General features: G+C 36.7%; 1 protein-coding gene across 1 annotated transcript in view; it reads left to right on the forward strand.

Annotated features, from left to right (window-relative positions):
- The window catches only part of RASA1 (RAS p21 protein activator 1), a 55103-nt gene that overhangs the window by 23170 nt on the left and 9230 nt on the right, over positions 1–22703 (forward strand). Inside the window, exons 11-22 of the mRNA XM_039359599.1 lie at positions 812–968; positions 5902–5989; positions 6622–6699; positions 9766–9923; positions 10167–10243; positions 13155–13327; positions 15475–15634; positions 15821–15963; positions 19251–19366; positions 20159–20245; positions 20800–20867; positions 21530–21618. Coding sequence (XP_039215533.1) covers positions 812–968; positions 5902–5989; positions 6622–6699; positions 9766–9923; positions 10167–10243; positions 13155–13327; positions 15475–15634; positions 15821–15963; positions 19251–19366; positions 20159–20245; positions 20800–20867; positions 21530–21618 — 1394 coding nt within the window. The remainder of the gene's footprint in view (positions 1–811; positions 969–5901; positions 5990–6621; positions 6700–9765; positions 9924–10166; positions 10244–13154; positions 13328–15474; positions 15635–15820; positions 15964–19250; positions 19367–20158; positions 20246–20799; positions 20868–21529; positions 21619–22703) is intronic.

Genomic DNA, 22703 nt, shown 5'->3' on the forward strand with positions numbered 1-22703 from the left:
TAAAAAAACGTAGTTTTTTTGTGTTAAGAATGGCTGTGAATATCTGACAATTCAGTTAAGTTTTACTTTACTTGTGGCAAATACATTCAGTGTCAATGACCAGAATCTTGTACATACTGCAATTTAGGGAATCTTGAATTATACTAAATAGAGCCAATTTGGTCCAGTGGTTAATGCACCAGGATAGAAAGCAGGAGACCATGAGTTCAAGCCCCACCTTAGCCTGAAAGCCAGCTGGGTGACTTTGGATCAGCCACTTTCTCTCAGGCCAACCCACCTCACAGGACTGTTGTTGTGGGTAAAACAGGAAGAAGGTGTGTTGGATATGTTTACCACCTTAAATTATTTGTAAAAATAATAAAGGATGGATACAAATAAATAAAAACATGGTGTGGTAGAAACATAATGTAATCTTATATGCTTATACAATCTGTATGCTTTATATAGAGTGTAACTACATATTACTGTCTTTTTTTAACTTATATTTACATTTTAATATTCTTCAATTGCCTTTTTCTTCTGCTTATGATGTATAGAGTTACAATATAAAAAAAAAGAAAAGTTCCAGAAAGATATGAATTTATGAATCCAGACTGTAGGAAACCTTCCCTGCAGTCAGTCAGAATTTGAGTTTGGCTAAATGTTTACCTTATGTAACATTCCTAAATCGTTAAAGATCCATAAAAAATATTTTTGGGTAATTTGAACAAATAAGGCAGGATTGATAACGATGATTTTAGAAGTCAGACTGTCAGAGATTTGATAATAGAAAATCCACATATTTTATTCTGCCTCGTTACCCTGTTTACAGGTAAAGGAAAGCGGTGGAAAAACTTGTACTTTATTTTAGAAGGAAATGATGCTCAACTTATTTATTTTGAAAGTGAAAAGCGAGCGACTAAACCCAAAGGATTGATAGATCTTAGTGTATGTTCTGTCTATGGTGTACATGATAGTCTGTTTGGCAGGTAAGATATTCTATTCATTTTTCATAAACACCATTTTCAAATATTTTGGGGTTAATTTTATTAATAATGAAGCAAATGTAAAGACACTATTCTGACAATATCTGAATGGGATTTTAAACTTGGAGAATAGGGGCAACATATATGTACAATAGAAATTTAATCAAATTTAAGAAATAATGATTCCCATAGATAACAATATATGATGGAGCATGGCAAACATAACTATTTGCAGATTGGCACCTAAGGGGGGGTCTAGGTATCTACAAATAATACTAATTAGCAGATATGCAAAAATGGAAAAGTTAAAAACCTAATTGTTTTTTTTTACTTTTTTCTATTTTAATTCTTGTTAAATTTGTTCCATTCATCTATATTTCCCTTTCATTTGTGTGTGTATGTGTTGTGTATTAACAATACAAGATGTATTCTCAGCCTTGAATGAAAAATCCAAATAATTTTAATGCTTGTAACAATAATCTAAATTGTAATAAATATTAATAGAATATCTTTTTTCTCTTCTCTATTTTTAGTATTCTAGTTTATATAAATAATAGAATGTCATTAATTTTTAAAAATAATAAAGTGTACAAGTCTTGAAAACAAAATAGCAATAGCACTTAGACTTATATACTGCTTCACAGTGCTTTACAGCCCTCTAAGCAGTTTACAGAGTCAGCCTATTGCCCCCAACAACCTGGTTCCTCACATTACCAACCTCGGAAGGATGGAAGGTTGAGTCAACCTTGAGCCAGTCAGGATTGAAGGAATCGAACTACTGACAATGTAAGTTAGCCTGAAATACTGCATTCTAACCACTGCGCCACCACGGCTCTTATAAGGCGACTTAAAAGAGATTCTTGAACAATAGAAAATATATTTCTCTCATTTTTTCTTTTTTAATTTTGTATTATTATAAATCTTGATACATTATATTTTATGTTGTTGAAGAGCTATTGTAAATCGCCTATTGTAAGTCGCCAAAAACATTATTTTTGTTTTCAAGATTTGTACAATGTATTGATTTTTAAATTTTACAGGGAACAAAAAATGAGAGTAGAGTACAGTAGAGAATATAATAGAATACAATAGAGCTGGAAGGGACCTTGGAAGTCTTCTAGTCCTGCCCCCGCTCAAGCAGGAGAACCTATACCATCTCAGACAAGTGACTGTCCAGTCTCTTCTTAAAAACCTCCAGTGATGGAGTGCCCACGATTTCTGAATGTAAGCTGTTCCACTGGTTAATTGTCCTCACTGTTAAGAAGTTTCTCCTTAATTCCAGGTTGCCTTTCTCTTTGATCAGTTTCCAACCATTGTTTCTTTTCCTGTCCTCTGGTGCTTTGGAGAATATTTTGACCCCCTCTTCTTTGTGGCATCCTGTCAAATACTGGAATAGTGCTATCATGTCACCTCTATTTCTTCTTTTCTTTAGATTAACCAAACTCAGGTCCTGCAGCTGTTCTTCATATGTTTTAGTCTCCAGGCTTTGGATCATCTTAGTTGCTCTTCTCTGAACTTTTTCCAAGGTCTCAACATCTTTTTTGTAGTATGGTGACCAAAACTAGTTGCACTATTCCAGGTCTCACTAGGGTTTTATAAACCCTAGTGCGGTCTCACTAGGGTTTTATAAAGCGGTACTAATACTTTGTGTGATCTTGATTCTATGCCTCTGTTTATACAACCCAGGATTGTATTAGCTTTTTTGGCTGCTGCTGCACATTGTTGACTCATAGTCAAGTGATCGTCCACTAGGACTCCAAGGTCCCTCTCACAATTACTGTTTTTGATCCAGGTCTCACCTAATCTGTACTTATATCTTTGATTTTTTCCTGCCTAAATGTAAAACTTTGCTTTTCTCCACGTTAAAACTCATTTTGTTGGATAGGGCCCATTGTTCAAGTTTGTCTTTCTGAATCCTGAGCTTTTCTTCTGGGGTGTTGGCTATTCCTGCCAGCTTAGTGTCATCTGCAAATTTCCCCTTCTATTCCCTCATCTAAGTCATTGATGAAGATATTGAAGAGTACTGGGCCTAAGATGGAGCCTTGTGGTACCCCACTGCTTACTTCTTTCCATGTGGATATGGTACCATTGAGGACTACTCATTGAGAATGGTTTGTCAGCCAACTATGAATCCATCTGGTGGTGGTGGTGTCTATTCCATCTTTTTTAGTTTACCAAGCAGTAGATTGTGGTATAGTTTGTCGAATACCTAAGTATACTATGTCCACAGCGTTTCGCTGGTCTACTAATTGGTTTGGCATGATCTGTTTTTAACAAACCCATGCTGGCTACCAGTTATAACTTCGTTTGCTTCTAGTTGTTTGCAGTTCCGTTTTTTGATTATCTTTTCTAAGATCTTCTAGGTATTAATGTTAGACTGATTAGTCTGTAGTTTCCTGGGTCTATTTTTTTCCCCTTTCTTGAAGATGGGAACCACATCAGCCCTTTTCCAATCCTTAGGTACTTCCCTGGTGCTCCAGGATTTTTGAAAGATATGGTGTAGTGGTTCTGAGATAACATCTGCCAGCCCCTTCAGAACTCTGGGATGTAATCTGTCAGGTCTTGGTGATTTATATTCGTCAAGGTCTGATAGGTGTTCTCTTACCATTTCTTGCTTATTTTAATTTTCGTTTCTATTTTGTCTTTCGCAGGTTTTTTTGGTATGTTGTGCTATAATTTCTTTTTGTGTGAAGACTGATGCAAAGAATGAATTAAGCAATTCTGCTTTCTCTCTACTGCCTATTACTTCCTTGCCATCTTCTCTCTTTAGTGGACCAACAGTTTCCTTGACCTTTCTCTTGTTATTAATATGTTGATTATTATCCTTGATTTCTGTTGCAAGTCTTTGCTCATTCTGAACCTTTGCTGAACCTGAGTTTGTTAAAATCAGCTCTTTTGAAGTTTAAGACATTGGTTGAATTATTTTCTATTGCTTGTGTTTGCATTATGTTTAATTCCAGTATGATGTGGTCACTTTCCCCCAAAGTTCCGGCAACTTCAACTCCCTCTATCAAGTCTTCTCTATTACTAAGAATTAGGTCTAGTATAGCTTTACTTCTAGTTCCCTCCTCTATCTTTCTGATGACAAACTTGTGGGCTAGTTTGGTTAGGAATCTGTTTCCTCTCCCACTTGCTGTAGAGTTTGTCTCCCAGCTGATATCTGGGTAATTGAAGTCTCCCATTACTACTGTGGTGTGCTTCCTACATACATTTGTTAACTGGTTGGCAAAGAGACCATCTATTTCTTCTGATTGGTTGGGTGGCCTGTAGTATACCCCTCTGGCAATGTCACTTTTTTCCCTTTTATATTGACCCATATAGATTCTGGAGGGCTTTTATCTTTGTTCATGTGCATTTTTGTAGATATGTAGTGCAACTCCTTCTCCTCTTTTTGTAGACCTGTTTCTTTTGAAAAATTTGTATCCATCCATCAGTCCATTCCAGTCGTAGATTTTGTCCCATCACATTTCTGTAATGCTAACTATGTCATACCCATCCTTGTGTATTATTGCTTCTAGTTCACCCTGTTTGTTCCCCAAGCTTTGAGCATTAGTATATAAACATTTAAGACTTTTATGTCTGTCCATGGGTATGTTTCCTGGATCTCCTGATTGTTGTTTGATTTATTTTCTTGGGATTTATGATTGGTTTTGTGTTCTACAGGTTCTAATGATTGGTCACTCAATTTTAGTTTAAAACCCTTCTTGGACCAGTCTTTTTCCAAGTACATTTTTCCCTGTTTTCATGAGATACAGCCCATCTCTTGCCAAGAATCCTTTGCGTAGGAAATGCAGTCCAGGAAACCAAAAATTTCTTGTCAACACGAACTCTTTAGCCAGTGGTTTATTTCTGGAAGTAAAATGATCCATTTTTTATTTTTGTTTGTCCATTTTAGTGGGATATGGGCTCGGTCAGTGTAAGAACATTAAAACTAACAATTTTATGGCCTATGGCAGCGGTTCTCAACCTATGGGTCGCGACCCCATTTGGGGTCGAACGACCATTTTACGGGGGTCGCCAAACAATGCGATCCGCCATTTTCCCCCCTTGGGGGGCGGCGCCGCGCATGCGTGCCACGCATGGGGGCGACGTCACGCATGGGGCGGCGCATCCGTGTGATGGGGATCGCCGTCACACAAACGTTGAGAAACGCTGGCCTATGGATTCCTGAGGATAGGACTTGAATAATTCAACTAAGTATTTTGACTATCTTTAAGAAGAAGATGATATTATAATGTGTATGATATGAAGCAGACTTTCTAAGAGTTGGTAGAATAGAGGCCAATACCCCAAAAATCTGTAACAGAATTTTAACAAAAACAAGTACTATGTATGAATGATATTTGTCACTCTTAGGGCTAGGAAAGTTAAGAAAAATAATTTGCATTAAATTGTTGGATTACAATCCTGGTGTGCATTTTTTGTAAAATTCAGTTGAAATATTAGATTATCTCAAAATTATGTTTTTTTCTAACATTCAAAATTGTTTTTAAAGTTTCTTAGTTCTTGGACATAAATATACCAACATAAAGCCTGATACTAGGTACCAAAAAACAAATTTGTATGTAATGACATTTTAGATTGAGGAAGACTATAACAAATTAAAACTATTTAGAATTCAGACTTCAATTCATGCAGTTTTTGGAGTCAATATTAACTCATTTATTTTTAATTATTAGATTTATTTGTTGCCCATCTCATATTGAGGCAATTAACCCTTAAATGCTGCTATTAATGCGCATTAAAAGAGGCTGTGCATATGATCAATTAAAATATAGGCATATTTGGAAAATAAAGAGGTAATTTAATGCACTGCAATAGGAGAGTAATAATAGTAAACATATATGAGAGTGAAAAGCACTGCATGTCCCAGGAATGACACCTGCATTCTGTTAAAAGAATTCTGTTTTTATTTGTTTGTTTTTTCTTTAAATAGGCCAAACTGTTTTCAGATAGTAGTTCAGCACTTTAGTGAAGAGCATTACATCTTTTACTTTGCAGGAGAAACTCCAGAACAAGCACAGGTAAATATGCAAAAAATCTGCTGATATAATATGATTAGGATAGCTGTATATGACATGTTTTTAATATACTGTGGTAAAAAATAGATTGGATTGTAATAATGTGCTTGCCATAGTAATTTGTATTTATAATATTTGTGGTCAAAAGTTTTTGGCTCCTAATAAGGCTACTATCTTATATTTTTCAGTTTTGTGTGTGTGTGTGTACTTGAGCATACACTGGCCCCCAAAAAGGACCTTTTCCTTGCAAGGAGATTGATATATAGCTTATTGAAGCAGTTTATTAAAGGGTAGAGGGTAAAGGGTTGTCATTATTTAAGAGATCTGTTTAGGAGTGAACAAGAGCAGATACTTACAGAAATAGGGCAGTCAGAAAAAGTGTATTTTGTTGCCTTTATACTTTACCTTCCTGTAATTAAATGTTTAATTGATTATGATCATTCTATTTTTCTGCATTAGGAGAAATAAGAAAGAGACCTACTATAACAAATTAAACTTGACTAGAACACCTAGAAATTAGTTAAGGGATTAAACATAAGTGCAATTTTGTCTGTAATCCTGTATCCAGCTATGGACATATAAAAGATTGCACTGCATAGGTGGAAACTGCTGATCTGAGATATTCTTACTTGCAGGACTGGATGAAAGTTTTGCAAACTTTTTGCAATTTACGAAAAACAAGTTCAGGAACATCTAATAAGCGCTTGCGTCAGGTAATGTGTTCTCACTGAAATTGAAATGTTTTTGATTGAACTAATCTATTACTTGCATAAAGTAAAGAAGTTATAACTTTTTTAAAGAATAATCATATTGACACTTTATCATGTACTTTAAACAAATTAAAGATTGAAATAAACATGAAATAAATTGAGTTAATAATATTAATGACATACAATTACTGCTTTGCTTTTAATAATTTTTAACTTTAATTTTGACTTTAATAATGAAATCAAAGTCAAATTCTAAGAAAACTCAGTTATATAATCAATTATGGTGTTAATTGGCATTTTTCTTATAGATCGCTCTATAATCAAGATGGAGCAATATATATATATATGTGGTAGTATGGGATGTCATTTCAGTGGGTTTTATGTCTAATTATAGTGGGATATCATTGTGTAAATGTCATCCTATATATGTATGCATAAAGTATAATCTGAGAACTAAGTACATTCTCCTCTGAAAGCTAGTTGTTTAGCATAAATGAGACATTTTTATTGAGAAGCTAACCCAGAAAGTGTATATTATTGTAATAATTATATATCTTTTATTGCATTGCCTTCCAAAAATTATTGAGAATTATAAATAATAAATAGCAAATTGTATTGACTGCCTCTTAATATTTGGTAGAACAATTAACATTTAGATGTTACAGTATTCTTTCTTCCAATTTTATATGTGACAAAATTAGTCTCTATAAGTTCTCTTAATCATAAAAATAGTGGTTTTATGATTAAATAGTAACTTACTTGTAGAATTGCTGTACATTCTTTCAAAAGGCTATATGTATCTGCATAGAGCAAACTCTTATGAATTACAGAGAAGCTTGAATAAAGATTGGATGCTTATGCCTTCCATATTCAATGGCATTTCTTCATGCCCCAGGAAGTGGCATCATGATCCTCCTCTTCACCTTTCTACTAGTTCCTGCATTAGTAGCAATGTAGGATACCTTGTAGAACAGGGGTGTCAAACTCAATTTCATTGAGGGCCATATCAGCATTGCGGTTGCCCTTGGGGGGCTGGGTGGGTGTGGCCGGGGTGGGTGCGGCCTACTGGGTGGACGTAAATGGAGTGGGTGTGGCCTACTGGGTGGGCATGGCCAGCTGTACATCATTTGCATCAAGGGTGCCTGTGGGGGCCTGGGCAGGAGTGGGATAGATCTGAGGATCTCTGCAGAAAGGGATGGAACCAGGTCAAGTGCCAAGGCATGGTCCACTGGAGGAGCCTCACTGTTCCTCTCAGGCCATGCGGGGGAATTGGATGTTGGTACGGGCTACCCGGAGCCTTGGGTAGCAGAGGTCAAATGCCCAGCCTGGCCCTCGAGCATCGGCAGCACCAAGCCCAGCCCCACTTTCTCAAGAGGGCGCTCAGCTGCACTTACCACCTCCTCAAGGCTGCTGCTGCTGCTGCTGTGCTTGCTCTCCTTAGCCAGGTTGCTCATGATGGGTACGAGGGCAAAGTCAGAGGGAGGCTTATTCCGTCTCCATGGGAGGAGACCTGGCTTTGTATCCAAAGCTTCCTTAGCAATAGGATGGGAGACCCTCACGATAGGCCAGGAGGAGGGGCAAGGGAATGGTGAAAGGGCAGTAGGGCAGGACTAAAGCAGACCCTCCCTCTCCTTCTTTCGTTCTTTTCTTCCTTCCTTCCTTCTTAAGTACAGAATGGTGGAGAAATATTTGAGATGAGGGAGGGAGAAAAACAGGCAAGCAATGCAGCTGGGGAGGTGTGACCCTTCATGAGGAATGAAGAAATGCACCACCGCCTGGAAATGGCCAGTAAATGGCCTTCACCTACTTCACATATCTGGCTTGGTGGGCTCTGGGGGAGGGGATGCTATGAGCAGTGTGAGAGTCAAAGTTACCTGTGCAATGCCTCCCAGCTCCCAGCCTGCCTGGTCTTGGCAGGCAGCGGGGTGTTCTCCTTACAGTGCCGAGAGGTTGAGCCAGGCAGTGCAAAGCTCACCAACTTTGCACCTTGCTGCCTTCTGAAACTGGGCAGGCTGGGGGCTAAGCAGCATTGCACTTCTCATCAGATTCGTGCCACCCAGCTCAGTTCTTGGCGCTGTGAGGAGAGCACCCCACTGCCTGCCAAAACCGGGCAGGCTGGGAGTTGGGTACCCTCACACTTCTTTTTGGAATCACGTCACCCAGCTCAGTCTCTCAGCACTGTGAGGAGAGCACCCCGCTGCCTGCCGAAACCCCATCCCCTGGAGCCCATGAAACCCCTCCCCTGGAGCCTATCAAGCTGGATATGTGAAGTAGGTGCCATTTGCTGGCCACTTCCAGGCAACGGTGCATTCCTCACAAAGGGTGACACCTCCCCAGCATGCACCTCGGGGGCTGGGCCAACACAGCAGGGGCTGGTTCCAGACGGCCTTGTGGAGCTAAGACTGAATGCGTTTCATCATAGATGTCTACCACAAAATTGTACATTGGCTCCTGGCTGGCCTGGGCCAGGGCCAAGGCAATGAGGGCCGTTCCCTCACTGTTTCCAGGATGGCTTTGTGGGCCACATGAAACCACTCGGTGGGCCACATCTGTCCCTGGGCCTTGTGTTTGACATGTCTGTTGTAGAAGATTGTCACATTCCAAGGGGATTGACAGTTTTTGAATTTACTTTGCAATATGTGCTTTTCCCCACCCCATCCCTTTCAATAACTAAACACATGTCCCTTTTATTGTTTCTTTAGGTTCTGTTTGTCTTTATCGAGGTATCTTTGGAGCAGTAATATCAGTTTCTCTGAATTTGCTCTATGCAGGCACAAACCCACAGTTAAAAACCATCAGTCAATAATTTTGCACTGTATTCTTATTTCAGTAGTGTAAATTCTGTCCAGGCATTTTTCTGCTTTCTTTACCAACATTAGATAGATATGAAAGAATACACAATACAATTCAAATTAAATCTAATGTGTTATTGCATTAGATTCTTAATGTGGTATTACTAGATATATAATTACTTGATATATCAGTGAATGTAACTATAATTTATGTACAATTTTTATACTTTGTAATTTATGTAAAATAAATTTTAAAATTCTGTTGTAATTTTTCTAGGTCAGCAGTCTTATATTGCATGTTGAAGAAGCTCATACACTTCCTGCAAAGCATTTTACTAGTCCTTACTGTAATATATCCCTGAACAGTGTTCAGGTGGCAAAAACCCATGTACGAGAAGGTCAGAACCCTGTGTGGTCAGAGGAGTTTGTGTTTGAGTAAGTTTCATGCAAATTCTGTTACATGGGACAGGGATGTTTGCCAACAAACTGAATAGATTTTTTAAAAAACAGCTCCTTTAAAATGGAATTGGAAATCATACAGTTTTATAGTATGTAGCTTTTTTTATTTGTTAACCAATACAACTGTAATGAAAATACCAACAACTTTCTGCCATTTTGATGTTTAGTGCGAAGATGGAATACAAATATGAATCTGATTTTTCTTTTTTTTTCCCCCAGTGATCTTTCTTCTGATATCAACAGGTTTGAAATAAGTCTTAGTAACAAAACAAAGAAGAGTAAAGATCCAGATATATGTAAGTTTGATATTTTTTAAAAAAAGATTTCAAAACTACTACATTTATCAAAAACTAAAATGACTTTTCCCCAGTTAAATAAAAAAAGTTTTCACATAACTTAGAGCAGCTTTTGTCCCCTTCCTACATTATCATCCTTAGCACATAATTTATTGTAAATGTTCATTGCTGTTGGTTCTTCATCTTTTGCACTCATTTGTAATTTCATTCATAAAAATACTTCAAAAACAAGAGAGGATAGTCATTATGTATTCTCATTTCAAAGGTCTTCAAATGCACTGATTTCCAATAGACACTTGGGGAATTCATCAGCAATCTTAAACCCAAATGAACTAGTTTGCTGCTAATATGATGTAGCATCTCTGGCCCTTGACAAAGTTTTTCCCAGATAGCCTCTGCTGGTTGGCTGATCTGTCTTAGTTCCTTGATTCTTTGAGGACCTTTGGGAGATGAAACAACAAAGGCAATGCCTGGTATGCAGGTAGAAGTCAACAAAAATTAAGTTTAACCAAGCATGAGTATGTGCCCAACTTTTTGAGCCTACTCTATGATGATAATAAAGGAGGAACAAGTATTATATTTATCTGTCTATTTTTTTATTATTCCATTTATATGGCCACCCATCTCAACAAGTGACTCTAGATAACAGAGTTAAAGTAAAAATTAATTACAAACATTACAAAGTTAAAAAACACATTGGCCAAGCAATGTAAACTCAGATCTCTAGCATAACCGAAAAGCAAGTCCTTGCACTGTCTCAGGGCCAGGGCCAGAACTAAGTCTTTAGGGCCTTATGAAAGGCCAGCAGGGTCAGAGCCATCCTGAATTCCAAAGGTAGAATGTTCCACAAGCTGGACGCTATAGGTTAGAGTTAGGGAATGCATTCTAGGGTCTGCCAACTAACATTCTTTGGCCAATGGGACCTGAAGCATATCTATCCTTCCTGGCCGATTGAATGGCAGAAATAACTGGGGAGAGATGGTCCCTCAAAGAACCTGTTCCTAAGCCAGGAAGGACTTTTAAGGGGATAACCAGCACCTTGACTTACATCAGGAAGCACACTGACAACCAATTCAGCTCATGAAGTACTGTTACATTTTGCACCAATTGAAGCTTCCAAATGCTCCTCAAGTTCCATGTAGAGCATACTGCAGTAGTCCAGATGAGAGGTCACAAGGGCATGAGTGATTATTTGCAACACCCTCCCCCCCGACACACAACCCAAAGATTTACCAAAGCCCTCCTAGCCAGGAACCTTATATCTGGGAGGACCCCCAGATTATGCACTAGGTCTGTCCATAGTCATTTCTTGAAGAAGATAAATATGGGAAATAGATTTAGGAAGTAAAATTGAGGACAAAACTTGGGGGATTGAAACTCAGTCTCATTAGTGCTACTTACCCAGCTCTACTCTCTTATAGGACATGTGGTTTTCAGTTTTGTATTGGAGAGGTTGTAAAGCAAAAGGAATATTATTTCATGTATGTGGTCTTGCAACATGCAAACACTTTGATCAGAATTTTTGGTAGGAATAGGTTTGGTAATAATGTATCAATAATAATAGCATATCAAGCAAACACAAATGAGTATTTTAAATATTTTTAGAGCAAAGAATAAAATATTATGAAGCAAACATGATTCTTTTTTTATTTACATCAGCAAAACAACTTGCAGCTCTGCACTAGAAGTACATGAAAGGGGAATAGCACAAAAGAATCTGTACCTTTAGCCTTTAGGAAAAAGATAACTCATAAGTAAAAATGGTGGTCAAACAAAATAGATCCTGTGTTATTCAAATGTATGTAACTGTCTTTAGAAATAGTACAGATATAAAATATCCACCTAAAACACTTCAGAAACTCTGGAAAAGTGAAATAGATATAATAATAATAAAGTTATATGTTCTGAAACTGATGTAAGAGGAGATAAAATGTCTAATATATAGGTGAACTTGAAAAAAAATATTTAAATTTGAAAATCTTTGTCTTTGAAGAAAATAAATCTTTTTGTATTTTTCTCTCTGAGGAAATGATTTGATGCATCAATTTTCAAGTAGAATGGTCCTGATAAATACTTTGTTGTTTGCATTTGTAGATAACTAGATATACGGTCAGGCCCAAGCCCAAAGACAACATAGCAAAATTGAACTGAATCCAATCCTTTATTTGCTAACACCTAAGGGACAGAATTTTGCCATACTGAAGCTAAAAGCTTCTAACTTAATAGATATATTCTGAGATTCTCGGACGTGGTTACCCTCAACCTCTTCCCTTTCCTTCCCCATCCAGTTTAGGACTGCTCAGTCTCTTAATCTGGCCCTCTGTTTGGTAAAGCTCTTTATTGTAAAACTCCTATTTACTACTACTCCAGGTGCACAATCCATTACATATTCTTAGAATTTAGAATGCTTTATTCTGTATAAGAGAGAAAAGGATTGTGTAATCCATGCTACACATGGATTGTGTAATCCATGCTATAAGAGAGAAAAGGATTGTGTAATCCATGTTGAATTATGCTACAGTTTATCCTACTGGAAAATTGTTTAAAGACAATTTTCAGACATTTTGTTGAATTCAGGGATGAAATAATTCATGTTTTATTATATGTTTAAAACATTAAAATAAGAATGAAGTCAAGTATAATATTCTAACTAACATACAGAGAGTCTTGTTATATCTTTCACATCGAACTTGAATGTCAGCCCATACATACATGTATACCTACACCCTTCCACCCCCTAGGTTTAGCCAATACCACTGTGATTTCCTGGTCCATCTAGGTCTTAACTAGGCCTCACCTTTAAAACTTCTAGCCCAGATAATGTTGGCCAGGGCCTGCACCTTTTGAAATGTCAGTTAGTTATAACAGAATTGCAAAACACTAACTATAATCTGAATTGTTATATTTCAAGTATTTATGCGATGCCAGTTGAATCGACTGCAGAAAGGACAAGCAACAGATGAATGGTTTCAGCTCAGTTCACATGTACCCCTGAAAGGTATTGAACCAGGCTCTTTGCGTGTCCGAGCACGATATTCTATGGAGAAAATAATGCCTGAAGAAGAATACAGTGAATTTAAAGAGGTATTGAAATAATGTGATTTCAGTGGCATTTTGAAAAACATTTTAAAAGTTTGTCAATATAAGAAAACTAAAGTTTTTTGGTCTTTCAAGGTGTTTATATTTTTGTGTAGCTCTCAATTTGAACAGAAGATGTTTAGATTTGCTTAAGCCATACACTGAAATACTTCGGAAAACAATGACAATTTTACAAGACTTAAAAGATAGAGTAATATTGCTCTTCCAAACTTCAAACTATATTATAGAGCAAGCTGTCTGTGATAGATAACAGAATACATAAAATCTAGAACTTTATTATTTGCATAGCTCATGAACTACCTAAATCTATATGAAGAAGGGACATGAAAAAGAACAAAAATTGGAAATGACTTATAGTCCCAAAGATGCTTTTTCAAAGGCAACTGGACTTTGTCTTTTCTTGAAAACATTTCACTTCTCATCCAATACATTTCTTTAGTCCTGGGAATGGAAGGATTTATATTCTTTGCAATCATCTGGTCCTTTGCACTCTGAAGGTCTCTGAGAGTCATTGAGTTCATTTGGGGGTTTATCTGAACCCTCAAGGTCACTTAAATCAATATGCAAATGGATATGGAACCTTCTTGGAACTGCTAAAAGGACAACAGATAGGTGGTGTCCTTTCACATGAAACATTTTCAAGGAAAAAAAAAAAATCCAGTTGCCTTTGAAAAAGCACTTTTGGGACAACCCTGATCTGGATGATTGAGAATCTCCATAGATGAAAGGATTTACTATAAGACAAAGTTTGGAACTTCACGAGAAACACAGTAAGTCCAACCATTTCACTACTAGCCTTTTGTTTAAATGCCTTTCACACTGGAGATTACTAAAGTAAGAATTATATATGCAGATATAGTCTAGTGGTTAGAATACAGTATTGCAGGCTAATTGAGCCAATTGCCAGCAATTCAATCCTGACCGGCTCAAGGTTGACTAAGCCTTCCATCCTTCTGAGGTCAGGTAAAATGAGGATCCAGATTGTTAGGGGCAATATGCTGACTCTGTAAACTGCTTAGAGAGGGCTGTAAACCACTGTAAAGTAGTATATAGGTCTAAGTGCTATTGCTATAATAGATTAAACAAGAATTACAACAAAAATTACTTGGTGAAGGCTTAAAGATTATCATAGTCTATGTACTATAAATTGTCGGAATAATAAAAACTGGCCTCAAAAATTAGGGAAGACTTCTAAGAAAAATGACAATATTTGAAGTGCTTGTACAGAATCAAGCCCACCTATTAGGTACATGTATAAAGTGTCAATTACATTTGATAAAGAAACAGAACAAATTAAAATTGTATGATAAACTGGATGCAAAACTTTATTTAAAAAGTCCCCAGACAACAATGAGAAAAACTATGGAACATGTCTATAAAATTTACTCAAGCTATAACTTAAGAGAAAACTGATAATAAAATGTTTATAGATGGTATACAGCTCCATCAATAAGCATTCTGTAATAAATGCTGGAAATGCCATGAGACAGAAGGAATATATTACCTTATGTGGGAGACGTGTAAAGAAAACTTCAAAAGTAGTGTAAAGAAACATGCAGCACTATTCAAATCTTTAAAAAAAAACAGATTTTTTTTAACTAGGCATAATTCCAAGATATTTAAATAAAAAATACCACAATTTAAAAAGATACATGCTCACAACCTCAGGGATAAACTTAACACTATACTAAGATATTTTATCAATGATATTAGATTGGTAATTTTAACTTGGAGAATATGTAATAATAGCAGAATTAACAGCATATATTTGTAACAGAAATTTGACTAAATTTTAAAAAATGACTTTCATATATATTGCGTGTTACATAGCAATGGGAATTAAAGCATTTAGAGTACGGCTTGTAAGGGGAAAAAGAACTGAAATCAGAAATACATGAAAATTGTAAAATGTTTAGAAATAATGTATATCAGTTGGAGTACAAGTGTATCAGAGACTCAAAAACATTTAAAATAGGTTTTTATTGTAAAAATACAATAGATTCTGCAGCTACTTTACATTCTATTCTATTTTTGCATTAACTAGTTTTTGATATGCTTGTTTTTTTCTTTTAAGAAAAAGAAAGCAATGATATTTTCAGTTTTACATTCAATAATTAACCTTTATTTTTCAGTTGGTACTGCAAAAAGAGTTGCATGTGGTCTATGCCTTATCTCATGTGTGTGGACAAGATCGAACATTGCTGGCTAGTATTTTACTTAAAATTTTTCTCCATGAAAAACTGGAAGCATTATTACTGCGAACACTAAATGACAGAGAAATATGCGTGGAAGGTACATTGTAAATATTTAATACTGATTTGTGAAATTAATTTTCTATGACATTTATTTTCTCTTTTCCCAAGATTCCTAATCCTCTCTTTTAGAATGTCTTTTGCACCATAAACATCTCTCAGTTTTTTTTAAAAAAAATGCCATATATAATATTTGAACCCAGTATATAAACATGTTTCTATTCAGATGAAGCCACTACCTTATTCCGTGCCACCACACTGGCAAGTACACTTATGGAGCAGTATATGAAAGCTACAGCTACACGGTTTGTGCATCATGCTCTGAAGGACTCTATTTTAAAGATAATGGAGAGTAAACAATCTTGTGAGGTAGGAAACTTCAGTTAATATTACTATTTAATGAATACGCACATTTTTGGGGGGAAATACTTCTTTTTTAATGTACAATTGATTTGTTTATAGCAATTTGAGGAGATTTTAAACTGAGATATATCCTTATAAAATTAATTCTCTTTATATTATATTATTTAGGTTTTAAATTGATTTAACAATATCATTGTCAATTTTTTAAGTACATTAATCTTAGAAATACTATACTAGAAGTATAAAAAAATCATATGCTGGTCTAATTAGTACTTGTCTTTAAAGCATTTGTTTCCAATATTATTCCACTGTATTATTTTAGCTTAGAGCAGAGATTCTTAACCTGGGATCCACAGATCCCTTAAAAATCCTTTCCAAGGGAGTCTTTGAACTTGGAAAAATACATTACAGCTTTATTTTCACTGAATCTTTGCATTCAGTGATATACATAGGCTACTAAGTAAATATGGCCTCTAGACCAGCAGTTCTCAACCTGTGGGTCGCAACCCTTTTGGGGGTCGAACAACCCTTTCACAGGGGTCGCCTAAGACCATTGGAAAACACATATTTCCGATGGTCTTAGGAACTGAGATACCGCTCCTCTATCCATCTCTAGGCGAGGGGAGCGGGAGGCGGAGGAAAGCCCGAGCAGGGAGGGATCTGGCCTGGCAAGGGCGGAGCCGCGTTCGGACACTGCTTCTGGAGCTCGCGGATGCTGGCCTGGCTCTGGCATGCTTCGGGGTAGAGGTTGTCTGCTGCATTGCCACCGGGAGCCTCAGCTGGCTAAAGCGCCTTTCAGAGAAAGAGCGAGGCCGCGGTCCAGCGTGGCCCTGCTTTCCAGTGCAGGGCGACCCAGCCAGCAGCGTCCTACTCTCATCATTTCAGGGAGGAGGGAGAGGAAGAAGAAGAAGGTATCCACCTGGCAGGCTGCTACCTCCGCCTCCTCGCGATGGAGAAGTGCTTTGAGGCAGATGTCAGATTATAAAACTGACACTCGGCTCAAAGCGGGGATGGGCGGGCCTACAAAGCCACTGCTCCTCTGTGGGCGGGTGGATAGCTGGACAGCTAGGAAAGTTCCCCAACTCTTCTGCTGTGGAGTAAGAAAACCAAGCTTCGAGATCTCGCGAGCAGGCACGCAGACGCAACTGAGCTTGCAAGAAGCCCAGCAAGCTTTACATTGAGGCGGTCTCCTCATGCTCCAGAGTGGGGGAGGGATGGTGGTATGTCTGTTCGCTTCCCAGAAAAAGCTGCTTTCTTCCCACGGCAGCTGATTTCCCCCCCCCCCCTTGTCCTTTCCTCCTCTGAGATCCCTGCAGCTCTCCGTAAGACAGTATGTACTTTTTGATTTCTGCTGCTCAATCCCTCCTCCTCCCCCCCTTGATGGCTTCCTACTTGTGAGATTCAGGGGAAGGGAGCACCATTTCATTACAGGTGGGAAAAGGAAAACTGGTCCAGGCAGTGAAAAGGGAAGAGATCAAAAGGAGGGAGCTTTGGAGATGAAAGCTGCTTTGGGTGGATGTTTTGGTCTGCAGCATGTGTTTCCCTTTCCCCTCCTGCCTGTCTTTTCTCTGTTTCTTAGTGTGCCTCTGGAGAGCCGGGAAGAGGGGGGAGGCAAAATGAATCTGCTCCTAGTGTGGAATCAAGAAGCTGCAAGGGGCCTTTTCTTGCAATTGCTGCAGTAATGCCCTCCATTCTTCCTGCCCTGGCTGCTGCACCAAAAGCAGTTGATTATTGCTCAGTGGAACCAGTAGTGGGTTGGGAGGAAGGAATGGATTTCCCTTCTACTGCCTGCCTCAGTGGACAAGACCTCCTTCCAAAAATCTCTCCTAAGATTCTGGCAGGCACAGCTCCAGAACTGAGCTATGCTGGCTCAGGAATTCTGGGAGTTGAAGTCCACGAGTCATAAAAGAGCCAAGGTTTCCCTTCTGCCTTCTAAAGAGAGAGAAGCTCTGAAGGTCATTAGGATCAATTGTCCTGGAAGGACAGGGGTCCTCTTCCACACCTTCAGTGAATTTCAGCTGGAGGTAGAAAAACGGGCAGTGGCTCAGGCTGAAGAGGTAAATTGTGTGGGCCACATCACACACATGGACAACAAATGTCTACAAGTATAGCTCCCCTTGACTATCACCTCAACTAATCCTTATTTTCTCCCACCCCATAAGCCCTCCCCCCATACACAGTCATATTAATTTTTCACAGGTCATGCTTAACCTAATCAGGCAACTTCAAGGACTCATTTAAAGAAGAGAAAAGGTCAGATCTCCCTTCAGAGCCATAGGTGGAGCAGCTGAAGGTGTGATTTGGCACCCATGCTTCAAGACAAAGTTTCATTTATTTGTAATTAGAAATAAATTATAATTACATATTGTTTTTGTGTTTAATCACTATGCTTTAATTATGTTCAATTTGTAACAATGAAAATACATCCTGCATATCAGATACTTACATTACGATTCATAACAATAGCAAAATTACAGTTATGAAGTAGCAATGAAAATAATTTTATGGTTGGGGGTCACCACAACATGAGGAACTGTATTAAAGAGTCGCGGCATTAGGAAGATTGAGAACCACTGCTCTAGACTCTAAAACTTGTTTTTTTTTTTTTTTAAAAAAAAATTATTTATATACCAACCATCACATATATATGACTCTGAGCAGCTTACAGTAAAATAAATCAAACAGAAAAAACATTGCAGCCAAGCCTCATAAAATAACCATCAACAAAGCCAAGAGCTGGGCTTTATCATACACCTGGGATCCCAGGCCCATGTACAAAACCAAGTTTTAAGGGTATTGCAAAAGGCCAATAGGGTTGGGGCTACCCTAATCTCAGATGGAATTAGAAGATTAAAAATGTTTGCTAACTTAATAACCTCTGTCTAAAATTATTGTACCCAGAAAGTGCATCATCATGTTATCGATTGAGTGGATTAATAAAGAAGCACATATTAACTATTTGTTTTTGTTTTTTTTTTAAAAAAAGTTGTATTTAACCTGTATATAATCTTTTTCCATTGTAATATAGACAGTGTCTTTCTTTTTTATTTGATGAAGTTAAATATACTTTTCTGACAAAGATTTGTAGGTTTCTCGGAGGTCAAAATGGAACCCCAAAAAGCCAAGAATGCTTGGTTTTATGGCATTATAATCCATATGCTTATTATTGAATTTAAAATTTTGGTGTACCGCAATAGTCTTAATCTTCTAATCTTAAACTGCTGTGTATTGTAAACATATTTCATCTATTTCATTCAAAATAAAAATATTCAATTTCTGGTTTTATATTTCAGTTGAATCCTTCAAAATTAGAAAAAAATGAAGATGTAAATACTAACTTAGCACATCTATTAAGTATCCTTTCAGAGCTAGTGGAAAAAATATTCATGGCTGCAGAAATTCTACCTCCGTAAGTTCATCTGTATTTTTTAGAAAATCTGTTGAAATTTGGTTGTTTTAATTTCACATGTATTAGAACACATTCTGTCTATTGTTCTGATATAGTTCTTTCTATAAAGTTATTCCTGGGCCAAGTTCCTAGATTTTGTTCACTAGCAGAGTGTTTGTGAGTAAGTATATGTGTGTATAGTAGAACCTCTGTAACTTTAGAAAAATACATTTCCTTGGTTTTCACCTAAATGTTGATTATGATGTATTGAACTGGAAATGCTATTACAGTCTGAAGTCACTTTATTTCTACTATAAACTTGAATCATTCCATTTTTATGACCCTGTAATCCCTTAATTTGGGGTAAAATCGGGGCCACTGGATGGAGCTGAGCATTTACTGGCTGGATGCCCTTCCTGAGATCATGTGGAATTCACAGCAGATATTTTTTTCTTTGTACTGGGAGAGAAACATCTGCGCTACCAAGGTTGAGCTCTCAACGTCCTGAGTAGGAGGCGAGCGTTTTCACTACTAGGCCACCATGCTGCCACCACTACTATAAACTGAATAAACTCTTAGAAAGTTCTTATATTTGTTTTGAAATTACATATTTTTCAGTTATTCAGCTGATACCTAAAAATAAATTTTATGAAGAGTTCAATACTTTGCTAAAGCTTTTGTGTAATATATTTATTGAGTCATGCAACATTTTTTTAAATGAAGTATCAGGAATATATGTTAGCTATCATTTTGAAATATTTGACTATAGTAAAACTTGATTTTTTTATTATTCCAATTGTATTATTTGAATAGGATATTGAGGTATATTTATGGTTGCTTACAAAAATCTGTTCAGAGCAAATGGCCAGCCAACACAACCATGAGGACAAGAGTAGTTAGGTAAAATATTTTTATTTTTATTTTTGCTTTGTTGCCTGTTATATGCTATAATTGAGAAAATTACTTTCATGTTTTATTTTTCAGCCATCTTTGAAAAGATACATTGTTTTAAAACTTTGAAAATTCATGATATTCAGCTTTCATAGTTATAAAAATCACTTTTCATAAATTACACAACAATATAACATATTTAGATAAAAGATTGCATGTGCAGAAAAAATACCGTTAAAACTTGAGAGAAAATATTAGTTCGGAAACAGAGTCGAATTTTACATTGGTAGGGTGATATAGCTTGGAAAATTTAGAACCTTTGAAAATCTTTTCTATCATTCTGTCAATCAGTAAGGAACATTTTACAAGGTATTAGATATATGTGTTGAAAGGATAATTTTTCTGCTTTAGAATAATGGCTGAAAAATTATAAACTATTGCTAGTTTATATACAAGAATAATGAGATAAATGAATTAATTTTATCGTGTATCTTAATAATAATTTCACACTCTTTTGTTCATTTATTTCAAACACCAACATATTCTTGTATCTATAATTTTAGTGGCTTTGTTTTCCTTCGGCTGATCTGCCCTGCTATTCTAAATCCAAGGATGTTTAATATCATCTCAGGTGAGTACATTAGATAATAATTAACTCATATTTAGCATTAGGACAATAATGCCTATTTAGTTTCAAATGCAGTCATGGAAAAAGTAAATTCTGTTGCTTGGTTAAATAGGTTTAAGTGCTTTTTTAAATGTATAATTCTTATTAGAAATGTCAGTAATAGAATGAGACTGAGAGTGAGAATGAGAGTATATGGATCTGGTGCATTTGTATGGATTCAGCATATGTCTAATACTGCTAAACTTTCCTAAACGTTTTCCTTTCAACATTTTTTGTAAAATAAGTTAATACTGCTACTCAACAATTCACTTTGAATTGTTTTGAGAAGGTTAGATACTAGGAAGAAAATGAAAAATATGCTGTTGCATAATTATTTTGATATATTTCCTAAACAACTAGCTGGCCAATTTTTTTTTCTTTAAAGAAATTTTAGGAAAGGAGAAGCTGCCAGAATTTACTACCTTAAGATTTCTATTTTATATTATTGATTTAGGAAAAGAAATGCTATGTTTTGTGGATTTCCCCTTCAAAGAGCTATCAGTTAACCACTTAAATCAGGAGCAACTTAGCTGGTTTAATGTGGCTTAGAAGGAAGAACTTGGCTTAGGTTGGCTTGCTATAAATTATTGAAATATTGGCTGTAATTTTCAAACTGTTTGTTACAGATTCTCCTTCTCTGACTGCAGCAAGAACACTGACACTGGTCGCTAAGTCTGTGCAGAATTTGGCAAATCTTGTTGAGTTTGGAGCTAAGGTAAACATAATTGGTTCATTATACTCTCATCAAGAAAGAACAAGCAAACTGTCTATCCTAATTGCTGTATACTTTGCATGCAGATAGTCCCATAATTAGTCATCAGGGGAAAGGATTTCCTTACATCCTATGTCCACATATCGGATTAAATTATGAGTTGTTGGACATTCCCAAAGCAGACCAGAGTCATATTACAAATGAATAAAGAAATCATAACTTGTTTTTTGCATTCCTGTTCATGTTTGTTCCTTTTAAAGGTGATTGTATCTCTCTAGATTGGGCAGGAGACAGTAAGAAAACTGTTTTGTAGGTTGGAAATTTCAAACAAAGGTTTTGCTATGGTTTGCAGATCATACAGGTAGGCCTTCACCTATGACTACAGTTGGGATTAGAATTTTCATTGTTAAGACAGTTGTTAAGTGAGTCACACCCAATTTTGTGACCTTGTTGCTATAGATGTTAAATGAGTCACTGCAGTTGTTAAGTGAATCATTTACTCATTAAGTGAATGCAGCTTCCCCCTTTGCTTGTTGGAGGCCAGCTGAGAAGGTCACAAATGGTGATCACGTGATCCTGGGTTGCTGCAACTATCATAAATAGATGACACTTGCTAAGTGCCTGAGTGTTATCATGTGATGCTGGGGATGTTGCAATGGTCGTAAGTGCAAGGATCACTTGTGAGTCACTTTTTTCAGTGTGTTGTAATTTTGAACAGTCACTAAATGAATGGTTGTAAGTTGAAGTTAACCTGTACTAGTTGCAGAACCTAGCCTTGGCCAGTTGTCTGACTAAATGATATGGTCATGCACATTGGCTTCTTTTTTTTTTTAGTGTATTCTGGCTATTCCAGAGAATGGCCATTGAAAATGGTTTTGGGCCCATAACTTACCTCATTCTTAGCAATGAGATTAAAAGACACTGAAACAATTAGAATAAGTTCTTGATCATGTTTTCGTTTTCTTGATTAGGAATTCTCAGTAATTAAAAACCATTAATACGATAAAAATCACATTAATCATACTTTTAAATTCTAAGAATCTGAATTGTGATTGAATATTTGAATTTTGAAAGCATTTTTTGTATTA

Source organism: Crotalus tigris, unplaced genomic scaffold (genome assembly GCF_016545835.1).
Source record: "Crotalus tigris isolate CLP2741 ecotype Arizona unplaced genomic scaffold, ASM1654583v1 scf7180000019095.371713, whole genome shotgun sequence".
Classification (NCBI taxonomy): Eukaryota; Metazoa; Chordata; class Lepidosauria; order Squamata; family Viperidae; genus Crotalus; species Crotalus tigris.